Raw genomic sequence first — 20,774 nt, forward strand, 5'->3', positions numbered from 1 at the left:
TTCTAAGTTTTTCTGTGACCAAGGAAGTTAGGTTGATATATTTTCATCGTGATTTAGTTGACAATTAATCTCACTAAAGACATACAATAAAATTATACTTAAATATTTTTTGTGCTATATGTGTTTTAAAGGTATTGTTTAACGAAATTGTCTATTCAAGATATGATTTTCCTATACAGCTCTACTAATAGTAAGATTTTATATACATTCAAGTTTCATGTTATAATTATATATTGTTAAAGTTTTGTATTGTTAACATTAGTCTTAATATTTAGATTGACTTTTTAAACTTATTTCATATGTATTTTTTTTCTTTTATATTTTTCCACAGCAAATATTTTTGTATTGTTAACATTGGTCTTACTATTTAGATTTATTTTTTTCACTTATTTAATATATTTTTATTTTATTTTTATATTATCCTGCTGCAAAGCATGGTCCATCTTTTTAGTTCATTTAACGTGCAAAACATATATAGTTAACATATTTATAACTAAAAATCGGCAACATGTTTGATTAACATTTATAAAACTAATATAATTAAAAACTTATTTAATAAATATTCATTTTCATTTTTAAATCTAATACTATTATAAAAATATGGTTAAAATAATAAAAATACAAATAATACACATTTAAAAAATGAATAAAAATAAAAATAATTATAATTATTTTCCTTAAATATTTTACTTTCAAATTTTACTTTACAATAAATTTTTTTTTGAATATAAAAATTAAAAAATAGTAAAAGTATTTTGTAATTAGCTTTATTATTATTTTTTAAAATTTATGTATATATTTATTTTAATTATGTTCAAACTCATGATTATTTAATTTTGACTTTTAATTTAAAAATATATAAATAAATAATTTAATTTTAAAAAATTATTTTTAAATATTAAAATTTTTGAAAATAGGCTGTCAATTAGCTAAAAATTATAAAATCCCATTTTCAATTTTTCAAACAACTGAAAACTAATAATATAAACAAAAAAGTTTAACAACAACATACTTTTAATCATCAAATAAATACAACATTTTTTTTTCTTTTTGATTATATAGGAACTTCAACCATCAACGAGTCCTTCGAACCTCCTGGTGTAATACCAAACTTATGTATCAGCGTCCTCTGCCTCCAGATCTCGCTGATCAGGACAAAGTTTTGAATGCGGATACAATTTCTATACATCAATTGGACATTTAGTCAATCCGATTTATGAGATAGATTTTCACTACCATCCACAATATCATCAACTAGAGATACCGTTGGTGTCCTCAGGGCATGGCTCAGGTGGTAAACTCGTCCGCTGGGTGTGTCTCTCACGAAGTCAGCCTTTACGCCTCCCGGGTTCGAGTTTTCCCTGGATTCCTGAATTTACACCCTCGTGGTGCTGTGGGGCCGGTATCACGGGGCGCGGGAATAGTCTTGACTGTGTTGCATCCCAGGATAATCTGGTAGATGCTAGCTGAGGACACCCGGCGATATCAAAAACTAAAAAACACTATAGATACCGTTGGTTACATAAATATATGTACTTAGATTTGAACCTTTGATGCCCTTTCTGATGTCTTTCCCCGCGGGGCAACAAATACATCCTTAACAAAACATAAACGGTGTGTCAGCGCAAAAAATAATGCGATCCACCAACTAAGGAGAGCCGTAGCGACAATTTCAATTTTCCTGCGCCGCAGCCGGTGACACAATTTCTCGGCGAAGTGTTTTCCTGGGAAGAAAATCTTAGAGAGATAATGGCAGGGCACGACGAATACGTGGGAGCGGACAATGCGGAGGCCATAATCACTAGAATCGAGCACAAGTCTCGAAAGATCGAAAGCTTACTCAAACAGTAGTGTTCCAATACCATCTCTACAAAGTTCAGAAATTCTCTAGTATCCTTTCTATCTAAAACCCTAATTCGATTCTTTCCTTTAGGTCCAAACCAGTCGAAGCTCTTAAAACTGCTCTTGAGGGCGCGCCGCCCAACACCCGAGACGAACGATGCAATGTTCTCTCCCCCCCCCCCCCCCCTCTCTCTCTCTCTCTCTCTCTCTCTCTCGCTCAAATTATATTTCTTGTGGAAATGAAGGAGGTTTGATTTGATAATTGGGTATTGCAGTCAGCAAATTGGATAGTGGTACACAGAGCAATAATGGCTATAAAGGATGTGGACGGGATGTTCTCTTCCTTGGACCCTGAGTACTACGATATTCTTATGAAGTGAGTCCTCATTTTCAGTTCTTATGTACGTCATACTGATTTTTATTGTTCTTTTTTTTGAAAAAAAAAATTCATTTGCGTATGAATATTTACTGAAGTTTCTGTCTGAACTTCCCTTTTGAACAAGTAACTGAGAATTATGTTGATTTTGTTGGATTCGAATCTAGTGATGGCACGTTATTTATTTTTTCCATGATCAATGATATGCCCGTTCCATACTTCCATAACTGTTATTTTTCCTTGAAAAATTTAGCAAAACTTTTTATTTATGATTAAATGGAGAGTAATTCCTGAAATTTTGAATGGTGTATTTATTTGTCCCCTTCATTGCGGGTTGCCAACTTGCCATTGATGCTCCAAAGTTTTTTGTTGGAATTTTTTTCTTGGTTCCATTGGAGGCCTACACCGGCCTTGGGCTAAACAAAAGGAAGGCGGGTCTCCCATCCCATACTGCTTCCCACTCTCCCAAGATTTGAACCTATGATCTCTATCCTGAAAGTCCTGATTCTTAACTGTTGGGATGACCTTACGAGACTCTTTTTTGGATTTCTGAGAAACGGTTCTCATATCTTTCCACTTAATTTCACATTATGAAGTATCTGGTTCCTGCTAATGCAGCGAATCTATGAAGCTTGCATCTGTTTCTGACTCACTATGCTTTGACATGGAATGAGCTACATTTGATATAAAGCAGTAGTTCATCAGCAGTGATACATGCATGGTGTAATGGACATGGTAATCATTTTGTTCCATATGGATTGTGTGGTCTTATTATCATTTGTTCTTCAATTTTCCTGCAATCATGAGTAAGGCATGGCATAATCATTTAGAGGCCCCTTCTTAAATATTTAAGCTAATTTATGGAACCAAACTCAAGAATAAGTTGGCTCCTTTGGCCCTCGTCTCACCTTTGCCAACATTGAAATATATTCAATGCATTGAAAATTTAGGGAATACACTCCAACTCTCTCAGCGACATCAGATGATTTTTGCATGAAGTTGATGAACAACAGGGAATTGCTTCACCATCTCATTTCTATTTTTATTCCAACTACAATTACTGGGAGAAGATGCCTTTCTTTCAGAATAAATTTTGAAACACAGGTTTAGATAGATATATTTGAAAATACAAAATTGTAAAAATGGAGTAATATGCAGTTAAAAAATAAGCATTATTTGGGCTTGCCCTGGGTATATTCTAATTACACATTTATAAGATATAATTGATGGTAAAAGGCATGATCCATTGTATCTAGTGGTGCATCACCTGGAAATAAAAGATCCAGTGGTTCAAGGGCATTACTCACATGCCCTCACATTGATGGTATTGATTTGCTGATAAGAAAGTTGTTCAATGTATTGTTGCGATTATGTTAAAAATAACTGCATTTGAGATGTTTTACAGGAAGCTCTTGGAGTTTATGATTGCTCCAGTTTCATTAGCGATGTGATGTAGAACTAGAAGATTCTACATAAATTCTATGGTCTTTTTTTTTTTTCAAAAGTATATATCCCAAGGTCTTAGGGGAGTTTGTGAAGCCATTTAGGTTGACACCATGCATTGGAGATATTCTGATGGTTCTACACTTCCTATAAATTAAGGATACCCCATGGCATCAATCAATAGGATATAATACAAGAAGAATTTAGGGCATCTAGCCAAGCGACATCAACGATCCAATAAGTTGGACTGAAGGGGACAAAAAAGTTAGTTATATCCTCTAGTTCCACTTAACTAATTAAGTGATATAAAAACCACTAAATAGAACTTATCAAAAATAGATTGAGAATTTTCACAGAAATTGTCTGAAGTTGAGTGTTAGGATGTGTAAACCCCCACCCCCAACCTTGACAACACCACCCCCCCCCCCCCCCCCCAAAAAAAAAATAGCTAAATAAAATAAAATCCACCAAGGGTAGTAACAACAAGAAGATTAACAATAAAGCCTGAAGTCCCACTTTGTGGGCTATATGAATCCTTTTTTTTTCTTTTTTCTAGTTTAGTAATTTACTTGATTTATGGCAACATCTTGAAAGTTTGAATGATCACCAAAATTTTAGGTTTTAGTTGGGAGATGAAGGGAGCAGGATTGAACTCAGGGACCTTCACCTATTATGGTGGGCATCAAACTGATCAAGACAACTAAACAAACCCAATCCAACCCAGCCGTTTTCAGCTTCGGTTTAAGGGTCGCTTAGTTATGGAGGAGCCAATATTTTCCATTTAGGGTGTCAAACAGTGTGAAAAAATTGCCCCTTTCCCAACCCAACCAATATGTTGATCCCCATAACTAGAGAAGCACTTTCCCTTTTCCCTCCGATTACCTTTCCACTTTTAGGGCCCTCAAACCTCAAGAAAGGCTTTGGTTCAAGTTCCCCTAACTCTCATGAGGGGCCAACGATTGATGATCATATTCTCACGCAACTGACGATTATGAAGGTCCTTGGCTTTTCCATATGAAGTTTGCTGCGCTCTCAGAGAATATGTACCCAATCAAATCAGATCAATTACATGAAGTTTATAAATTAAATTTGCAAGCCAAGCCACATTCCTCTCCCTTTAGGTTTCCCTAGGTGAAAAACACTACTCTAATAGTCAGAGTTGCAATGTCACCTAGAATGCAGAATGTTCTAGAATGGGAATAGCCACATCATCGTATGAACATGCTCTAAAATGTGGAATGTTACTTAGAATACCGAACATTCTAGTTCGTGGAGTGGGAGTGAGATCGTGGTATAGCACATGCTCTAAAGTGTGGAACATTAGGGCTATATTTATATTGGCATATTGATTAAAAAAATATGATATGGCACATGTATATTTGGGAAAGGACGATGAAGTGTTTCTAAATCTAGAAGACATTTCTTTAATGGAATAGATTGATAATGACTAGAAGTAGAATTATAATGCGACACTTTTTCCACTTTGACTAATGAAAAATATTTTACGTGGAAAAATATTGAATTAAAACTTTGGATTGTTAGATTTAGAATAAAAATGTACCATGTTTTGGAACATTTGTACCTGTTTGTGGTTCACTGGAGTGTTAGCATTTTGTGGATGTTAGTGGTATACTTGTATAGATAACTAGGTGAAAAATATATTATGGAACTTGTATATTTTAGCAACTATGTTGAGGTGTTTCTAAATCTTGGAGATTTTCTTTTGTGAAATATATCAATAGTGACTAAAAAAAATCATGATGCAGTTATTCTCCTCTTTAACAAACACAAAATATGTTATGTGGAAATATTGAATTAAAACTTTGGATTTTATACTTTGTGTTCTTGAATGAAAATCTACTATGTTTTGGAACGTTTGTATCAATTCATGGTTTGCTAGGGTGTTAGCATTTTCTATTAACTGTGAGTCAAACATAGAATGAGGACCCTATCAAATTGTGTATTTACTCCATTTTTATTTAATTTGATGTAAAAAATATAGTTCCTATATGACTTTTGAGGACAGAGTTGCAGAGAAGTTTGCTAGCATCATCATAGAAGCACAATGAAGACTAGGATAATATTGTTTAAGAAGCTTGAAGAAATCACAAAAATAAGAAAAGAACACGATGAATTTTAAGAGGAAGATGCTTAAGATTCTTGGAAAAAAAACTGATCGAGTGATAACGAATGACCTAAATATTGTTCAGAAATTCTTTGCCTCAATAGAAAAATATAATTTCAAGGCTTCTTTTTATTCTTTGCTGTAAAGATTTGGCAATCCCAACATTTGTGTAAAAACCATGGTGTCTCTCATTCTCATGCCCTTTAAAGCTTGATGAGGTGTCTGTTTGAACAATAGAAAATGGTGGGAACGTAAAGAGATCCTGCAGCAGCAAGATTAAGGCATTTGGAATTAAAGCCTCAATTTTAGGACATCATTGTAATTTCTATTATTTTATGAATTTTATTTTCTTAGCATTTCTCTATTAGTATTTTATTATGCTATTATATTCTTGGGTTTTATGTTTTTTAGGAAAGTGGTGTCCTAAATTTATTCTCTTCATTTGCAAGCATATGATTCTAGGAAGCACCGATACTGACATAATACACAGATACAACACGATATTAACACGGCGATATGACAATTTTTGAAAAAATTGAGCATATAACGCGGCAGGGTTACTTAAATTAATATATATATATATATATATATATATATATATTGGCATGTTTTTCCTTTTAGATGACAAATATTATGGTGATTTTGATTTAAAATGAAATATAAGCACCATTCATGCAAAATCGTCAATTACACCTTTTACAAACTACACTTGTACAATCATCATCTACATTCAATATTGGTTCAATGACAAGGCACTAATGGCGGCCAATGAGCATGGCTCGTCAAGATTTTTTTTTGTTTTTCTAAGAAAAGGGTGATTAACAGAGAGTGGCAAATTGGCAATGGCTTTAGAGACAGAGAGACAGAGGTGGGAATTCTGGCGGCTGGGAGGTTGCTCTACGAGGCTAGTGTAGTCTAGAGCTAGGACTCCCAACTACTACAATGTTAAAGAACTTCTTGACTCTCAGTCTCTTAACTTCTCCAAAGTAAACAGAATTAAAGGGGGCAACAAAACACAGCATTTCATTGAAAGAAGTGTCCCACATTGTCTTTGACTCTTTGCCATGTCAGGAAGTGTGGAAAGTGTTGCAGTTGTGTCCAAAAATAAAACAAAATAAAATAATTTTCAGCACGTGCTGGATACATGTCAGCGAGTGTCAGCCTGTCAGGCAAGTGTCGGTATCAGGCATGTGTCAGACATCAACACTTCAGGGTTTCAGAAGTGTCCGTGTTTCCTAGCATTGAGTGCATGAATTGAAGTGGAGTTGACAGAGTTTGAATTTGGTACGAAAGAGAGCAACCTCTTCCTCTGGGTTTTTCTCTTTCTCTTTCTCTTTTTCTCTCCTTTTGTTTTCTTCTCACCCTCATCAGTTTAAATAATGGTCGTTACACACTGCTAAATTGCTGTAAACAAAACGTGGCTATTATAGACAGCTATTGTTACAGGATGGCACTGGTCTGCTATAGTTGCTACAGGACTATTGCGGCAAAAAAAATATTTTTATTTTATTTTTTTATTTTCTTCTCATTTTTTCCTTTGTAAATCAATTGATTTAGCTATCTGAAGAGAAGGGTGAAGATTACAATGAGGATGATATTGACACTGATTTTTTTTTTTTTTTGGTGACATTCACTAACCATGCATTAATTAACAATTTGATTTAAATAATGTTTTATTTTAAAAATTATTCATTTTGAAAATATTAGTAATTTGATATTTCTTTTTCTACATTATTCAACTTACTTCATTATTTTCTTTTTTGTTTTTGTCTTGTTCAAGTCGCTAATACTTTTATTTTTTAATAATAAATTATAATTATAATATTTTAATTTTAAAGGTTAGCTTATATAGTATAACTTGTTGATCTAAATTTATTAGATCTTTGTTACATTAACTAAAAAAAATAGAATTGGTTTAATCTATTGTATGTTTTATGTGCCTAATAGATTAATGGAGTATATAATAATAAGCTGATGTATTTTGGTTTTTTTTAATTATTTCTGTCAATTGCAATTTAAAACCAATGGAAAATTTTATTACCTTGCTAAACAACATTTGTAAGTTGAACTAAAGGATCCAAAATACATCAAAACAATATTAGTAAGTTGAACTAATGGATCCAAATTTTAACCTTACTAAAGAAGATTCATTAATAATATTTTTATGACGGTTAAGGGCTTAAAACATGCAACTGTACAAATATAGATAAGGATGTTTGCGCTTTGAAAAATTGACTACCATTACACATGCTTTATGCTACGTGACATTCGCGTCTCCCGCTTCCTGTGTCCTGTTACACCCATTACCGTTATGCTATGGCACATCTGCTCCTGCTATTAAAAACCATGCCCTACCTTGTCTTCTCCATCTCTCCTGATCGCCCTACGTCAATTATAGTCTTCTATTAACAAAGTAAACCAAAGTCCTAACCCAATGGGTTTTGTGCAAAAAGAGCATGAGAAAGGTTTTGAAGTGTCTGAGACTCTGAAATTGAAAGTATGCTTTAAAATTGTAGGCAGCTGCTGGGAGTATTGGCAATGTATTAGCAAAGTCGCCATGTCCAGCACAAACACTAGCGTCCATACTAAAGATATGATCATATTGTTAGCACAAACGAACGGTTAAATTATGTCAGAATCATGTAGTGATCATGAGAACTTTGAAGAAAACCAGCAGTGCAAACAGAATTTTTTAGATTATGCACTAGGATTTTCTTTGATCCATCAGGAGATCCACAAATACTGCAGGTAGGATTTGGGTTGGACGACTGAGGAATGATACTCAGGAGTTATTAGTATGCGGTGTAGGTCTTCATTTGTCACATCTATTTGATGTTAATAAACAATAACAAATGGAATCAAGTCAATCAACTGCAAACAAAGTTTCACAGGTCAAAACAGTTTTTATCTTTGGCAGTTGTCATCGGTGCCTGCTATTTTTTATGGTTGGAACCTACAAAAATTCTCCTGGCTGTTGATGACAGGTATTAGTAGACAAGAGATACAGGGGACACCTAGTTCTGGCCAAGCTTCAGATGTGGGAAATATAGATGTGCCCCCATGTGTATCTATTGAGTTTTGATTGATGGATGGATTTTAAGTTCATTGGGTCAGCAGAACTGGGATGCAGATGCCAGTAACATTTTCATTGGAGACAACATATATGGGCATATGTGATCTTTGTGTTGGGATCATGGCAAATGAAACTGTTGCTCCCATGATGAAGTAATTGCTCGGTGGCTTTAGTTAAAAATTTATCATGGTTCGGTGGAGTGAGGAGTGGAAATTTAGGTAGCCAGATGAAATGGGAGTAGGTCTTTGATGCCTTGAAATATCTGCTGAAGAGGGGAAGTAGCTGCCTGTTAACTAAATAAAAAAAAAGTAACTTCATTTTTTTTTTTAGCAGCTCCTGATTCCCACCTGGGAATATTGGGGGGGGGGGGGGGGGGTGAATGTGTAAAGGAACGTGTTCCACAAAAATGTATTTTCATTCTAAGCATATGGAACAATGTATGTGCATTTCAGGTAATCATGTACCATCGTTATGATAAAATTGACATATGTGATGCAGTTTTCCTGAATTCGAAAATGTGCATTTTCTCACTCAAGGGAAGGTGAAGATAATCCACCTATATAAACTTTAGTAGCGTAGGGAAATGTGTTATTCGTCATTTTTCGCAGGATAGTTTGAGTTCAAGGGAAGAGATGTTTGGAGTGGACTGAAAATTGTTATGTTTTATTAGATCAACTTGAAATACATGGAATGCAAAAGAAAATTCACAAGAAAACAGTGAGATGATTTTCTTGTGGAGAACATGAGCTACTTAAAGAAATATGTGATCCTTGCCTGCCTAAATTTCTTAAACAGCATTTTTTTTGCTTATTAGATTTCTCATGAGTCATAACAGATCCACATCTACACAATTAATAAATTGGGACCCATTTGTTATATATTTAAACAACTGATAGAATTTTCAATTGAATTTGAGGATTTATTGCCCTTATTTGTGCATTCTTTTTCTTGTCCTTTTTGAAGCTTTTCAAAATTCAGAATACCTGATTGAAATTGAAGGGCTAAAACCTTGTCCTTTATGTTATTATATTGTTATTATTTTTAACAGTAATACCTGAAAAAGCCTGTCTTGGCAATGGGCTTCAAGAATGTGAGGCTGAGACTAGCCCCTTTGTCACTTGGTAAGTCTTCCAATACAATGGGATATCAGATTAGCCTTCATTCTGATACATAACCCTGTTGCTGTTCTCTTTGGAGGCACTAAACTGGATCCCTTTAATTAAGGTCCCAATGTCTATTTCTGTGGAAAGAATAAATATTTAGTCTTGGTATCATGCTTATTGCTTCTTAGTTTCTTTGGTACTATCATCACCTCATCATTGTAGAGATTGATTTGGATGGTTGGGAACAAACTCTACGTCCTGTTTGAAAGCTTTCTGAAGGAGCACAAATAGGTTATGAGTCACGAGCTAAGTTTGTTTAGGGCATTATGCTTGCTTGTGACCGCTTATCTCGTGTGCTTAGGATGGGTTTCCATCATGTAAATACTAGTGTAGGGTTAATTTCTGCTAGTAGAGTCTTTGTAAGTCAAATAAGGCAGTATGACTCCTCGGTCACTTTGATGTTTCCTAGTGTCAGGATGATAATTACATAAAAACCTCTTTAGGAGAGGGTGAGTGTTCATCAGTCATTGTAAAACTCACTAGCAATTGTCAACGTGCTTAGCCTACTTGCCTCCCTCGCTAAGTACAACATGTCGACGGAGGATTTGTTAATGAATTACGTTTGCTTCAATGTTTACCGCTTGGTTGCCACGGCTTTCATGAATTGATTGCTATTTTCGCTACTATCTGATTGAATGTTAATGAAAGTGTTTCGTGGATGAATGTTGGTAAACGATAGGCTGGCTAGTTAAGCAAGAGTGCTTTAGCTAGCGCCGCATGGCCCCTTCACAACGGTGTGAAAAGAGGCGGACCGTGACATTTGGTATCAGAGCCAAGTCGGTGACACTTGGTGAGAGCCCAAAGTTGAGTTGCTACGTGAATTCGATTGCCTTCGTTGTTGGATTTAGGAAGCTTTGGTAAGTGACCATGGCACCAAACAATGCTGAGAGGATCAGCATGCTGGAAGCACAGGTTGAGGAAACAACCAACACTATGGCCGCGGAGGTGGCCCAGATGAGAGAACTTGTTGATGAAGTGATGGGATCACAAAAACATCAAGCAGGTTTGATAGGCGACATGTCAAAGGACTTTCGCCACACTGTGGAAACTTTGCAAGCCCGGATGGCAGATCTAGATGCAAAGGTAAATGTGATGGTTCTTGCTATGGGGAACTCCAACACTCCGGGAGTTAGCAAGACCAAGGTGCCAGAACCCAGGACGTATGGGGGTGCCCGAGATGCCAAGGAGTTAGAGAACTTCTTGTTTGATGTGGAGCAGTACTTTCGCGTTGTGATGATGGCCTCAGAACAGGTAAAGGTGGATACTGCAACCATGTACTTGGTTGGTGATGCCAAACTGTGGTGGCTTACCAAGTACAGAGAAATTGAAAATGGAAGCTGTTTAATTGATAGTTGGGCAGACTTGAAGAGAGAACTCAAGGCCCAATTCTTTCCTAAGAACGTTGAGTATAATGCAAGGAGAAAACTGAGATATCTCAAGCATACGGGGTCAATCAGTGAATATGTGAAACAATTTTCTACTTTAATGTTGGATATTCGGGATATGTCGGAGAAGGACAAGTTGTTCTATTTTCTTGAGGGGATGAAACCATGGGCAAGAACTGAACTTCATAGGCAAAGGGTTCAAGACTTGTCAACTGCACAAGTGGCTGCAGAACGCTTGACAGACTACGCTGGTGATGAGACCGCTTCGTCCAAACGGTTTGGCAGAGAAGGAAACAGTGGAAAGTCTTTCAAGAATGGCAAACCCAAGAGTGGAGGAGCCGACTCGAAATCATCAATCTCACAGGAAGCTTCGTCGTCTCACGGGTTCAACACACCCAATGGAAAGGGGAAGAGTAAAATTGAGTGTTTCTTGTGTCGAGATCCTCATAGAGTTTTTGAGTGCCCTCACAAAGCATCACTTAATGCCTTACAGGCATCCATTGTAGAACAAGCAGTGGAAGACGATGGGGAAAAGGATGATTCCCTGAGGGTGGGTTCAGTGCGGTTGGTGAACGCATTGGAAAAGCAGACAAAAACACCGAAAGTTACACGAGCAAGAGGGTTAATGTTTGTGGACTTGAGGATAAATGGAAAGAGTACTCGTGCTATGGTGGATACGGGAGTTACTCATAATTTTGTTTCGCAGGTGGAAGCATGGAGACTCAACTTATCCTTAGAGAAGGATACAGGTTGCATGAAAGCAGTTAACTCTGTAGCCCAGCATACTCTGGGAGTAGCCAAGCAAGTGGCTATAAAGCTTGGACAGTGGGAAGGTCATGCGAATTTCACAGCGGTGCCATTGGATGACTATCTGGTCATTCTAGGAATGGAGTTCCTAATGGGGACGAGGGCAGTGCTGATGCCTTCGGCTGGTTCCCTGTGTCTGATGGGAGATCACTCGTGCATGGTGCAAGTCGTTGCAACGAAAGGAGATGACGGGAAGTCCCTTTCAGCCATACAACTTAATGAAGGATTGGATCAAGGTGAGCAAACACGTCTAGCCATAGTGGTGGTAGACAAAGAAGAAGGCCAAGAGCTGGAGCCTACGACCATCCAAGCGGTGTTGGATGAGGATAAGGAGGTGTTGCCGGATAAGCTGCCTCAAAATTTGCCTTCACGACGAACTGTGGAGTAAGAGATCGAGTTGTTATCAGGAGTGAAACCACCTGCTAAAGGCCCATGTCGGATTGCGCCTCTTGAGATAGTAGACTTGGGGAAACAGCTTGATGAAGTGGAAGCGAGATGTGTTCGCCCTTCCAAAACACCGTTGGGAGCATCGGTGTCGTTTTAGAGGAAACATGAAAAGCATCTACGGAAGGTGTTCGACAGGCTGAGGGGAAACAGTCTGGATTTGAAGAAGGAGAATTTCTCTTTCGCTCGGCGGAGCAACAAATTGCTTGGTCAAGTGGTTGAACAAGGTCGTATCCGAGGGGTATGGAGAAGGTAAGGATGATTCAAGAACGGAAGATCCCCACGATAGTGAAGGAGTTGCGTTCCTTTCTTGGCCTTACTAGATACTGCAGGAAGTTCGTTAAGGGATATCCGCGGAGAATGACTCCAATGACAGGACTACAGGGGAGGTATTATTGGCCGCACACGCGGGATGATGTGGTTGATTATACCAAAACTTGTCTCACTTGCCAACAAGACAAAGGGGAGCGGAAGAAGTATGGTACTTTCATGGCCGCACCAAAGTACTGTTCGGCAGAGGGGACGACACAAGTGTTCCTTGTGACTATTGTGAAACATTGGGGTGTTCCCCAAGTTATTATTTGTGACCAAGATTTAATGTTCACTGACAACTTCTTGACAGAGTTTTTCAGGATATTCAGGTCACATATTGACATCTCTTCGAGTTATCACCGACAGACAGACGGACAGATGAAGAGATTCAGAAAGCTACTAGATGAGTACTTGTGCCATTGTGTCAACGACAACCAGAAGAATGGCGTGCAACTACTTGATGTGGCTCCATTCTGTGGCAACGCCCAAAGGCGCTCAACAACCAACAAGAGCCCTTTTGAGCTTGTTACAAGCCAGCTGCCGCTGTTACCTCACACAGTGGGCGAGCCGTACAAACGAAAGAGTCCTAGGGCGTACATCTTCACCAGTGAAGGGAGACAAAATGCAGACTTTGCCCAAGCCTATCTGGAGAAAGCTTCGAAATAGATGAAGAAGTGGGCAGATCAGGAGAGAAGACCGCAGTTTCATGTCAATTGCCTCAAGCCATTCAACGCCAACACCAACGACCTAAGCAGAAGTCAGTTAAACAGTACAGAGTTGAAGACATTGCAACTTGACAGACATGAAGTTGAAGAGATTCTTGCAGATAGAAAGTTCATATCCTCGAGGAAGAAGTGGCAGAAGTTCCTAGTGAAGTGGAAGTGCCTTGATGACAAAGAAATCAGCTGGATTTCTGCGGAAGATTTGAAGCCATTCGTGGACAAAGTGAAGTGTACCTATCGCCAAAAGTCTACGAGGACGTCGACCGCATAAGTGGGGGAGAATGTCACGAGCTAAGCTTGTTCAGGGCATTATGCTTGCTTGTGACCGCTTATCTCGTGTGCTTAGGATGGGTTTCCATCATGTAAATACTAGTGTAGGGTTAATTTCTGCTAGTAGAGTCTTTGTAAGCCAAATAAGGCAGTATGACTCTTCGGTCACTTTGATGTTTTCTAGTGTCAGGATGATAATTACATAAAAACCTCTTTAGGGGAGGGTGAGTGTTCATCAGTCATTGTAAAACTCACAAGCAATTGTCAACGTGCTTAGTCTACTTGCCTCCCTTGCTAATTACAACATGTCAACGGAGGATTTGTTAATGAATTACGTTTGCTTCAATGTTTACTGCTTGGTTGCCACGGCTTTCATGAATTGATTACTATTTCCGCTGCTATCTGATTGAATGTTAATGAAAGTGCTTCGTGGATGAATGTTGGTAAACGATAGGCTGGCTAGTTAAGCAAGAGTGCTTTAGCTAGCGCCGCATGGCCCCTTCACAACGGTGTGAAAAGAGGCGAACCGTGACAATAGGTTATGAGATTGATAGTCACTTCAACAAAACACTTCCGAGTGCCATTTGCAGGATGAGGTTGTGTTTTTCCTATGTAGCTGCATTAAGTTGTACCCTTGCAGAGTCTCCTCATTGTGCTCTTACAATTCCTTGGTAAGGTTATTCGGGAAGTCCCTCTGAGGACGACTCCCACACAATTCTTGCGAGAGCTGGAGAAGTGTCTACGGGTAAAGCACTGTATCCATATAACTGCTTGCTGTCTATGCTCCGTCATCCATTCCAAGTAGGACCTCGGTAATCGCATCCTGATCAAACAGCTGACAAAGGGGATGAGGGGAACAAAGGAGTCTATTGAACATGGTTCAAATAGCAGAGACTCTTGTAACAGCTGGAGTAAGTTCCCAAATGAGCATATTATGGGGGACCATAAAGCACATCTGGCAAGGATCAAGTGGAGTCAGGCTTGGTATCTTGGCACACATTTCTAATCTAGGTTGGATAGATAAAATTTGTAAATAAATTAAAAAATAAAATTTATAAATACTTAAAAAATAAAAACCTTAGTGAAGATGTAAAATGTTTATTTTTATGAATTCGATTGTTTGGACTGAAAGTTGAGGCCTGTTAACTGTTAAGCTATCATAGAGCATAACATTTGAAGCATAGTATTGAAAAAAATTGCTAGATCGTCATATTGCTAATTATGATATTGATTATGTTTTTCTTTGAATTTCTTCCCAAAAATATGGATTTTTCCTGGCATTCTGTGAGGTGATTCTGGTGTAATTTGTATTATTTATAGTTTTTGGATGACTTATGAAATAAAGTTTGTTATGATATTTTGCAGGTACTTGTATAGAGGCTTGTCGACCGGAGATCGGCCCACATGTGATCAGTGCCTACGGATTCATGAAAAATTGACAGAGAGAGCTGGCCTCGGATGCATACTGCGTTCCCTTGCAGATACTGTGAATACCGTTTGATGCCTGTCGAATATATATATATATCCTTGCATCCTCCCTCCCATGCATTTCAAAACAAGCTATGACCTCAAAATGTTGATTATTACAATTGAAGGATTTTCATGAAGAGTTCATCCTTGTAGAAGCCTTTGGACGTAATGTTTGGTACAAGAATTCAACGAATGAAAATAGAATCGACCACTTTACTTTTATATGTTGATCTGCATACAAATTCTCATACCAGTCCACTCTTAATCCATTATTTTAGCGTACCAAACATGGTGTAGCTCCAATTTGGTGACATGGTAAAGTCCAAGATAATAGCATCATAGGTTATTTTGATGGAGTGGCCTTACGACTTGAAATTCAATGATTGAACTAACTTCAAATTCAACTGGAATGAAATGTCCAATGGCCACCCTTGACTAATTCACTCTCCCTGGTTGGACAAAAATAGTGAGATGGGTGGTTGGATCCTCTCCTTTCACTTGACGTTTTGGCTGAAAGTAGGTTGCAAAGGAGAGGTTGTACGCGAGCTACATTGCACTTGGCTTTAGTGGCTCTTCAAACTCATTTATTAGTATGAATGAGTCAAGGTTAGACTAAGATTTATAGCTCACAAAGTAAACAAGTAAAGCTTGAGTTCGATCAGATTAGACTAGTCAAGTTTAAGAATAGGTCAATTTAATTAGCTTATTTTTCCAATAGACTTGTTTAATGGGTCTAGATCATATAATTATGCTAGCTTCCTTATAAACAAGTTCAAATTTTATTTATTTCCTTCGCTCATCAGGAGCCTCATTTAAGAGGTTAGTTTAGAACTCATTTTAAATTGGAGCTAGTTTATATGCACATATATGTATATATTTATTTATATGTTAGGATCAAAATGTTGGGCAATTAAGAAATAATAGAAGAAAAAATTTGAAAAAAGAATATTTAGACGGATTAATTGAACTTCAAAAAGTAAATCAATGAATGAACAAGTTCTTGGTAGATTAGGTATAGGTTGTATATCACCTGTAAAAGAAAAGTTGGAAGAAAGACATTCTGATGGAATTATTTCATGTCGATGACAACAAAAAGAAGGATAGACTTAGAATTATTTGGATTAAAATAGGAGGAATATTCAGAATGGTAAAAGGAGACTTGTGCATTTGACTTCACCTGATCGGACAAATCGCAAGCTTGCTTTATTTTATCTCAAATTCCTATCGCATATTTTTGTTCATCTTTACTTTTTTTTTCTTTTTATGACATGATTTAATAGAACATAAAATGAAAATATATACTTATCGATGTGGAAAATATAACACTAATGTGAGGGAGATGAAAAGTTTCCTTAAGCCTAAAAGTGTAACCTAAAAGCTTAATTAATTACTAATGCTAATGAGGGATAAAGGGGTGCAACTACTAAAAGGGACAACCTTTTACGGTCATATTTTCACAACTTGAAGATAGCCGACATTGAACACTAAAAGGACATTTCATCTATAAGAGAGGAGTTTAGTAGGTATTTCGAAGGATGATAAGATATTCTATACTAAAATTGTGTCGCTTATACATTATCCCAATACTAAATTAAATGCTGGAGAGGGACCTACTTCTAAGCTTTCTTTCTTTTCTTGGTTGTAGATGATATAAAGAAAGATCATGTAGAAAAAACTTCTAGTTAGAATTTAGGCGTACCTTTTTCTGTTCTCAACTTGATATTTTAGTGTTCTAGGCATAGAAGAACCACACTAATCCATTTTAAACTTAGTGTTTAATCTCTATTATTGTGACAGTCTATAAACGAATCTTATAACTTGACGTCAAGATGCTAAAAAATTTAACATCTCTCATTCTTATTACAGATGCAGAAATTCGATGACTATTAGTTAAAATTACAAATGAATAAACTTGTTTATTGTTTTAAAATTAATTAATAAATAGTGAACATTTAAATGAAATTAAACTTTAAATTTACTTCATCAACGAAAGCAAAAATTGAATTCAACTCGAAGCTCGTTTATTGAATTCCTTCACATCTAAGTAAAGTACTTTTTTACCCTCCAATCGAATCCACATGGCGGCATTGCAGAGTAACACCTGGCAAGCTTCAATTGGCTGATTTGAATAAATCAGATGATAGATATTATAACGGCAAAAACTAAAAAGGGTTGACACTTCCAAATTCCAAAACCATATCCCAACCACCCTCCCTCATAAATTGCCCAAATTGCCCCTACCGGGAAATCAAAGTCCTCTTCTCTAATTTTTACTGACCAAATTACCCCCGTCCCAAATCCCACATTTCCCCTTATGCCCCCCCTACCAGGAAATCAAAATCACGATCGAGGACCGGGAGCGTCGAGCGGCAGAAGACGCTGCATTCCCGGGGCCGGCGCCGGCTCCCATGATCTGATGGGAACTGGGCGGCTATAGTGGTGTGGACCCGCCAGGTGGTGGTGGTGGCGGCGAGTGAGATCAGCGGAGGCGGCGGCGGCGGCCGGGGAAGACAAAGAGGAGGAGGAGGAGGAGAGAGAGAGGCGCTCGCAGGAAGGACACATGGAGAGGGTGGTGGGGGGAAGGTGGATGCAGTTGTAAAGGGAGGAGGGGGAGAGTTTGATGGCGCGCAGCTGCTGCACCTCCTTCTGCAGCCGGCGGTTCTCCTCCGTCAGATTGTAGCAGCATTTCCTCAAGTACTCGCAGTCTACCTCCGTTTGCTTCAGCTTCGTCCTGCACCCCGTCGCATCCTTAAACCTTTTTATTTATTTATTTTGGTATAAAATATTATTTAAAATAGTTTAGGCAAATTAAAATCAATAATGGGTAGAGGTCTTTCCCACTTTTATAAACAAACATAAAAAATAAATTCCTTCATTATTTTACTTTTATGTTTTCAAAATTTTAAAGTGAGAAATTAATATTTTTCAAGTTTCAAATGAAATTGAAATGATGAAAAAATATAAAAATTTATTAATTAATATTTTTATTTTTATTATTTTAATGGGATAGCCACTTTTTATTAGATTTGGCCCCAAAAAAAAAAAAAATTTCTTCAAAAATCCCAAAAACCTACTTGAGGTTTGTCAAAAATGACACAAGCTTGAGATTTCAAAAATGTCAAAAACTTTTTCAAGATTTGTAAAAATAATAGATATTTCCTTAAAAAATTTGTCTTATTGCAAAATATAAGAGAGGAATTTGAGTTTTTTTTTAACAAACTTCATGGCAGGTCCCTAAAATTTTTCACGGCAGGTCCCTAAAATGTTTTTTTTATCAAACCTTATAGAATGTTAATATCTTTAATCCTAAAAAAGTTCAACTTCGTCTTAAATGCATTTTCACTTCTTAGATTTGGACCCTTTTATATTCTCGATCAATAATTTGGAAACTTACACTCTATCCACTTGAAGTTAAGTTCTCATTAATTATACCACAAATGCATGCTTTATGTTATTATTATTATTATTATTCAGGAAAATTTTGGATTTAAATTTATATAAATTTAATTAAAAAGTAATAAAATTATTCAATTTTACTCAAATTCAAATTTAAAAGTCGAAACTTATGCTCTCAAATGCAACTTAAGAATTTGAATCATGAATTTCAGTATTTAAATTTAAATTTTTGTGGATTTGATAAAAATTTTAATATAATTTTATATTATGTTTTTTAAAATTCACATAAAATCAAATTTTAAATTGAATGTCATAATCAAAAGTAAAAAAATTATTTAAAGATAAATGAAAATAAATATAAAATAATTTTAAAGTACGCAATGTTAATTTTTAAGTGATTTTACTACGAACAAAACTAAATTTTGCTTAACTTTATTTATTATTTCATCTATAAAAAAAAATCCAAATTTTGTATGATAAGTTGATAAACAAATTTTAGATTTTAGAATAATAATGTATGAAATATCCTATATTGACAATAATACCCTTAACTCAGGTGGGAAATATCTCACCTTGCCCTCCTATTCTGAAACCAAACCTCCACCTGTCTGGCCCTCAGATTCAACTGTTTCGCCAAAGCCGACTTTTGCCTCTGCAGGGACCACAAACACAAAAATCATAATTACCAAAATGCCCTCGCTCCTCCCCTAAATTAACCAAAATGCCACTCCCACTCACCGCGTTCAGTGTGTTGTGCTCCTTGAACGTATCCTCCAGCACCGCCGCCTGCTCCTTCGTCAGCCTCAGCTTCTTCTTCACCGCCTCCTCTCCGCCGCCGTCGCCTCCGCCGTCGTCCTCGCCGTCCACGACGAATAATGCGGGGGAACTCGAGGCCCTCTCGGCTTCCGTCTCCTCCCTCTCGCCCCTCTTCGCGCTGATGCTCGACACCGTGCTCTTCGGCGACGACACACCCGCGTCGTCGTCGGCATTGCCCACCGCCGGCGGCGGCGGCGGCGACCGGTTCACGTCGATCCCCCGAGGGCGCACTCCCGTATCGTTCTTCCCGATCTCTGTAACTTAAAACGAACCCAGAAAAAAATTAATTAATCAACGATTACAGCAAAAGGTAAATTAAACCATTTGATTTTTTAGGCTTTTAAATTTTCCCGAGAAAATTTTGGGAATCCGTTTCCGGGAAAGGAAAATGAAGGGAGGGGGGGATTGGAAAATGAACCTGGAGGTGAATGAAACAGTAGGTGGTTCCAATTGGGTGATTTGTGTTTATGGGTAATCTGCGGCCTCAATGATCCCATGGCCAAGCTCAAGCTCAAGCTCAGCTCCATTCCATCCTCCTTCTGCTCAGTACCCATTTTCTCTTGCCTAATTTAATCAATTCTCACTCTCTCGTCAAAAAACAATTCAACTTTCTGGTTCCCTTTCAGGGTTTTGCCTGGATTTCTTGGATTTGGAATCCGCAGAGAGAGAGAGAGAGAGAGAGAGAGCAGCCTTTGGAGCAGAGAGGTTGCAGATTTTGCTATGACAGTACAGGAAAGCACCTAGGACTTGCATAAATATATATAGACAATCAGAGGAGAAAGAAAGGAGAGAGAGCGAGTAGAAATATATGAACAAGAGCAATCATGACTTCTGTCAGGACCCAAGTGGCTAAATCATGGTGGCTTGATTTGCATGACTCAACCTTGATTAGGGTTTTACCAATCTAGCTAGGGCTTGTTCTTGATCTCCTTTCCTATCCAAAATGAATCCTTTTTCTAAGTTTATTATTACTTTTAATGAGAAATGGATCACAGTAAATATCCGGAAGTTAACATATGGAGTTTAATTAAGAGAATTAATGAAGATTATGTGAGTTGAGAATTCTTAAAAAAGAAATCTAAAACTCAAAGTAAGGTTTACACACTTTGTAACCGAGTTGCAATAATTTT

At 37.2% G+C, this 20,774-nt stretch overlaps 2 protein-coding genes across 5 annotated transcripts; one reads left to right on the plus strand and one right to left on the minus strand.

Moving 5' to 3' along the window:
• Window positions 1–1,538: 1,538 nt before the first annotated feature.
• Window positions 1,539–15,654, plus strand: LOC131166065 (actin-related protein 2/3 complex subunit 5A-like). Its single transcript, XM_058124298.1, has 4 exons — window positions 1,539–1,847; window positions 1,934–2,006; window positions 2,118–2,218; window positions 15,328–15,654. The coding sequence occupies exons 1-4, from the start codon at window positions 1,750–1,752 to the stop codon at window positions 15,461–15,463; spliced, it is 408 nt and encodes a 135-aa protein (XP_057980281.1). The 5' UTR covers window positions 1,539–1,749; the 3' UTR covers window positions 15,464–15,654.
• Window positions 15,655–17,431: 1,777 nt separating this feature from the next.
• On the minus strand, window positions 17,432–20,527 carry LOC131166908 (homeobox-leucine zipper protein HAT4). 4 transcript variants are annotated; one of them, XM_058125535.1, is made up of 4 exons: window positions 20,063–20,527; window positions 19,567–19,904; window positions 19,401–19,480; window positions 17,432–18,187 (listed from the first exon to the last, which is right to left on the minus strand). In XM_058125535.1, exons 1-4 carry the CDS (start codon window positions 20,196–20,198, stop codon window positions 17,773–17,775), a joined length of 969 nt encoding a protein of 322 aa, XP_057981518.1. In that variant the 5' UTR covers window positions 20,199–20,527; the 3' UTR covers window positions 17,432–17,772. The 4 variants fall into 4 exon arrangements, with proteins under 4 accessions (XP_057981518.1, XP_057981519.1, XP_057981520.1 ...); XM_058125536.1 differs by having other exon boundaries at window positions 19,567–19,898; window positions 20,063–20,516; XM_058125537.1 differs by having other exon boundaries at window positions 17,432–18,163; window positions 20,063–20,499.
• Window positions 20,528–20,774: the final 247 nt, after the last annotated feature.

Source organism: Malania oleifera, chromosome 10 (genome assembly GCF_029873635.1).
Source record: "Malania oleifera isolate guangnan ecotype guangnan chromosome 10, ASM2987363v1, whole genome shotgun sequence".
In the NCBI taxonomy this organism is placed as follows: domain Eukaryota; kingdom Viridiplantae; phylum Streptophyta; class Magnoliopsida; order Santalales; family Ximeniaceae; genus Malania; species Malania oleifera.

Excerpts from the sequence above, each read along its gene's own strand:
- LOC131166065 (XM_058124298.1), top strand. The coding sequence starts at position 1,750 with ATGGCAGGGCACGACGAATACGTGGGAGCGGACAATGCGGAGGCCATA. Across the intron at positions 2,007-2,117 it reads CCCGAGACGAACGATGCAAT|TCAGCAAATTGGATAGTGGT; the intron begins GTTCTCTCCCCC and ends TGGGTATTGCAG. Across the intron at positions 2,219-15,327 it reads TACTACGATATTCTTATGAA|GTACTTGTATAGAGGCTTGT; the intron begins GTGAGTCCTCAT and ends GATATTTTGCAG.
- LOC131166908 (XM_058125535.1), bottom strand. The coding sequence starts at position 20,198 with ATGGGTACTGAGCAGAAGGAGGATGGAATGGAGCTGAGCTTGAGCTTG. Across the intron at positions 19,905-20,062 it reads ACTGTTTCATTCACCTCCAG|TTACAGAGATCGGGAAGAAC; the intron begins GTTCATTTTCCA and ends GTTCGTTTTAAG. Across the intron at positions 19,481-19,566 it reads AGCACAACACACTGAACGCG|AGGCAAAAGTCGGCTTTGGC; the intron begins GTGAGTGGGAGT and ends TGGTCCCTGCAG.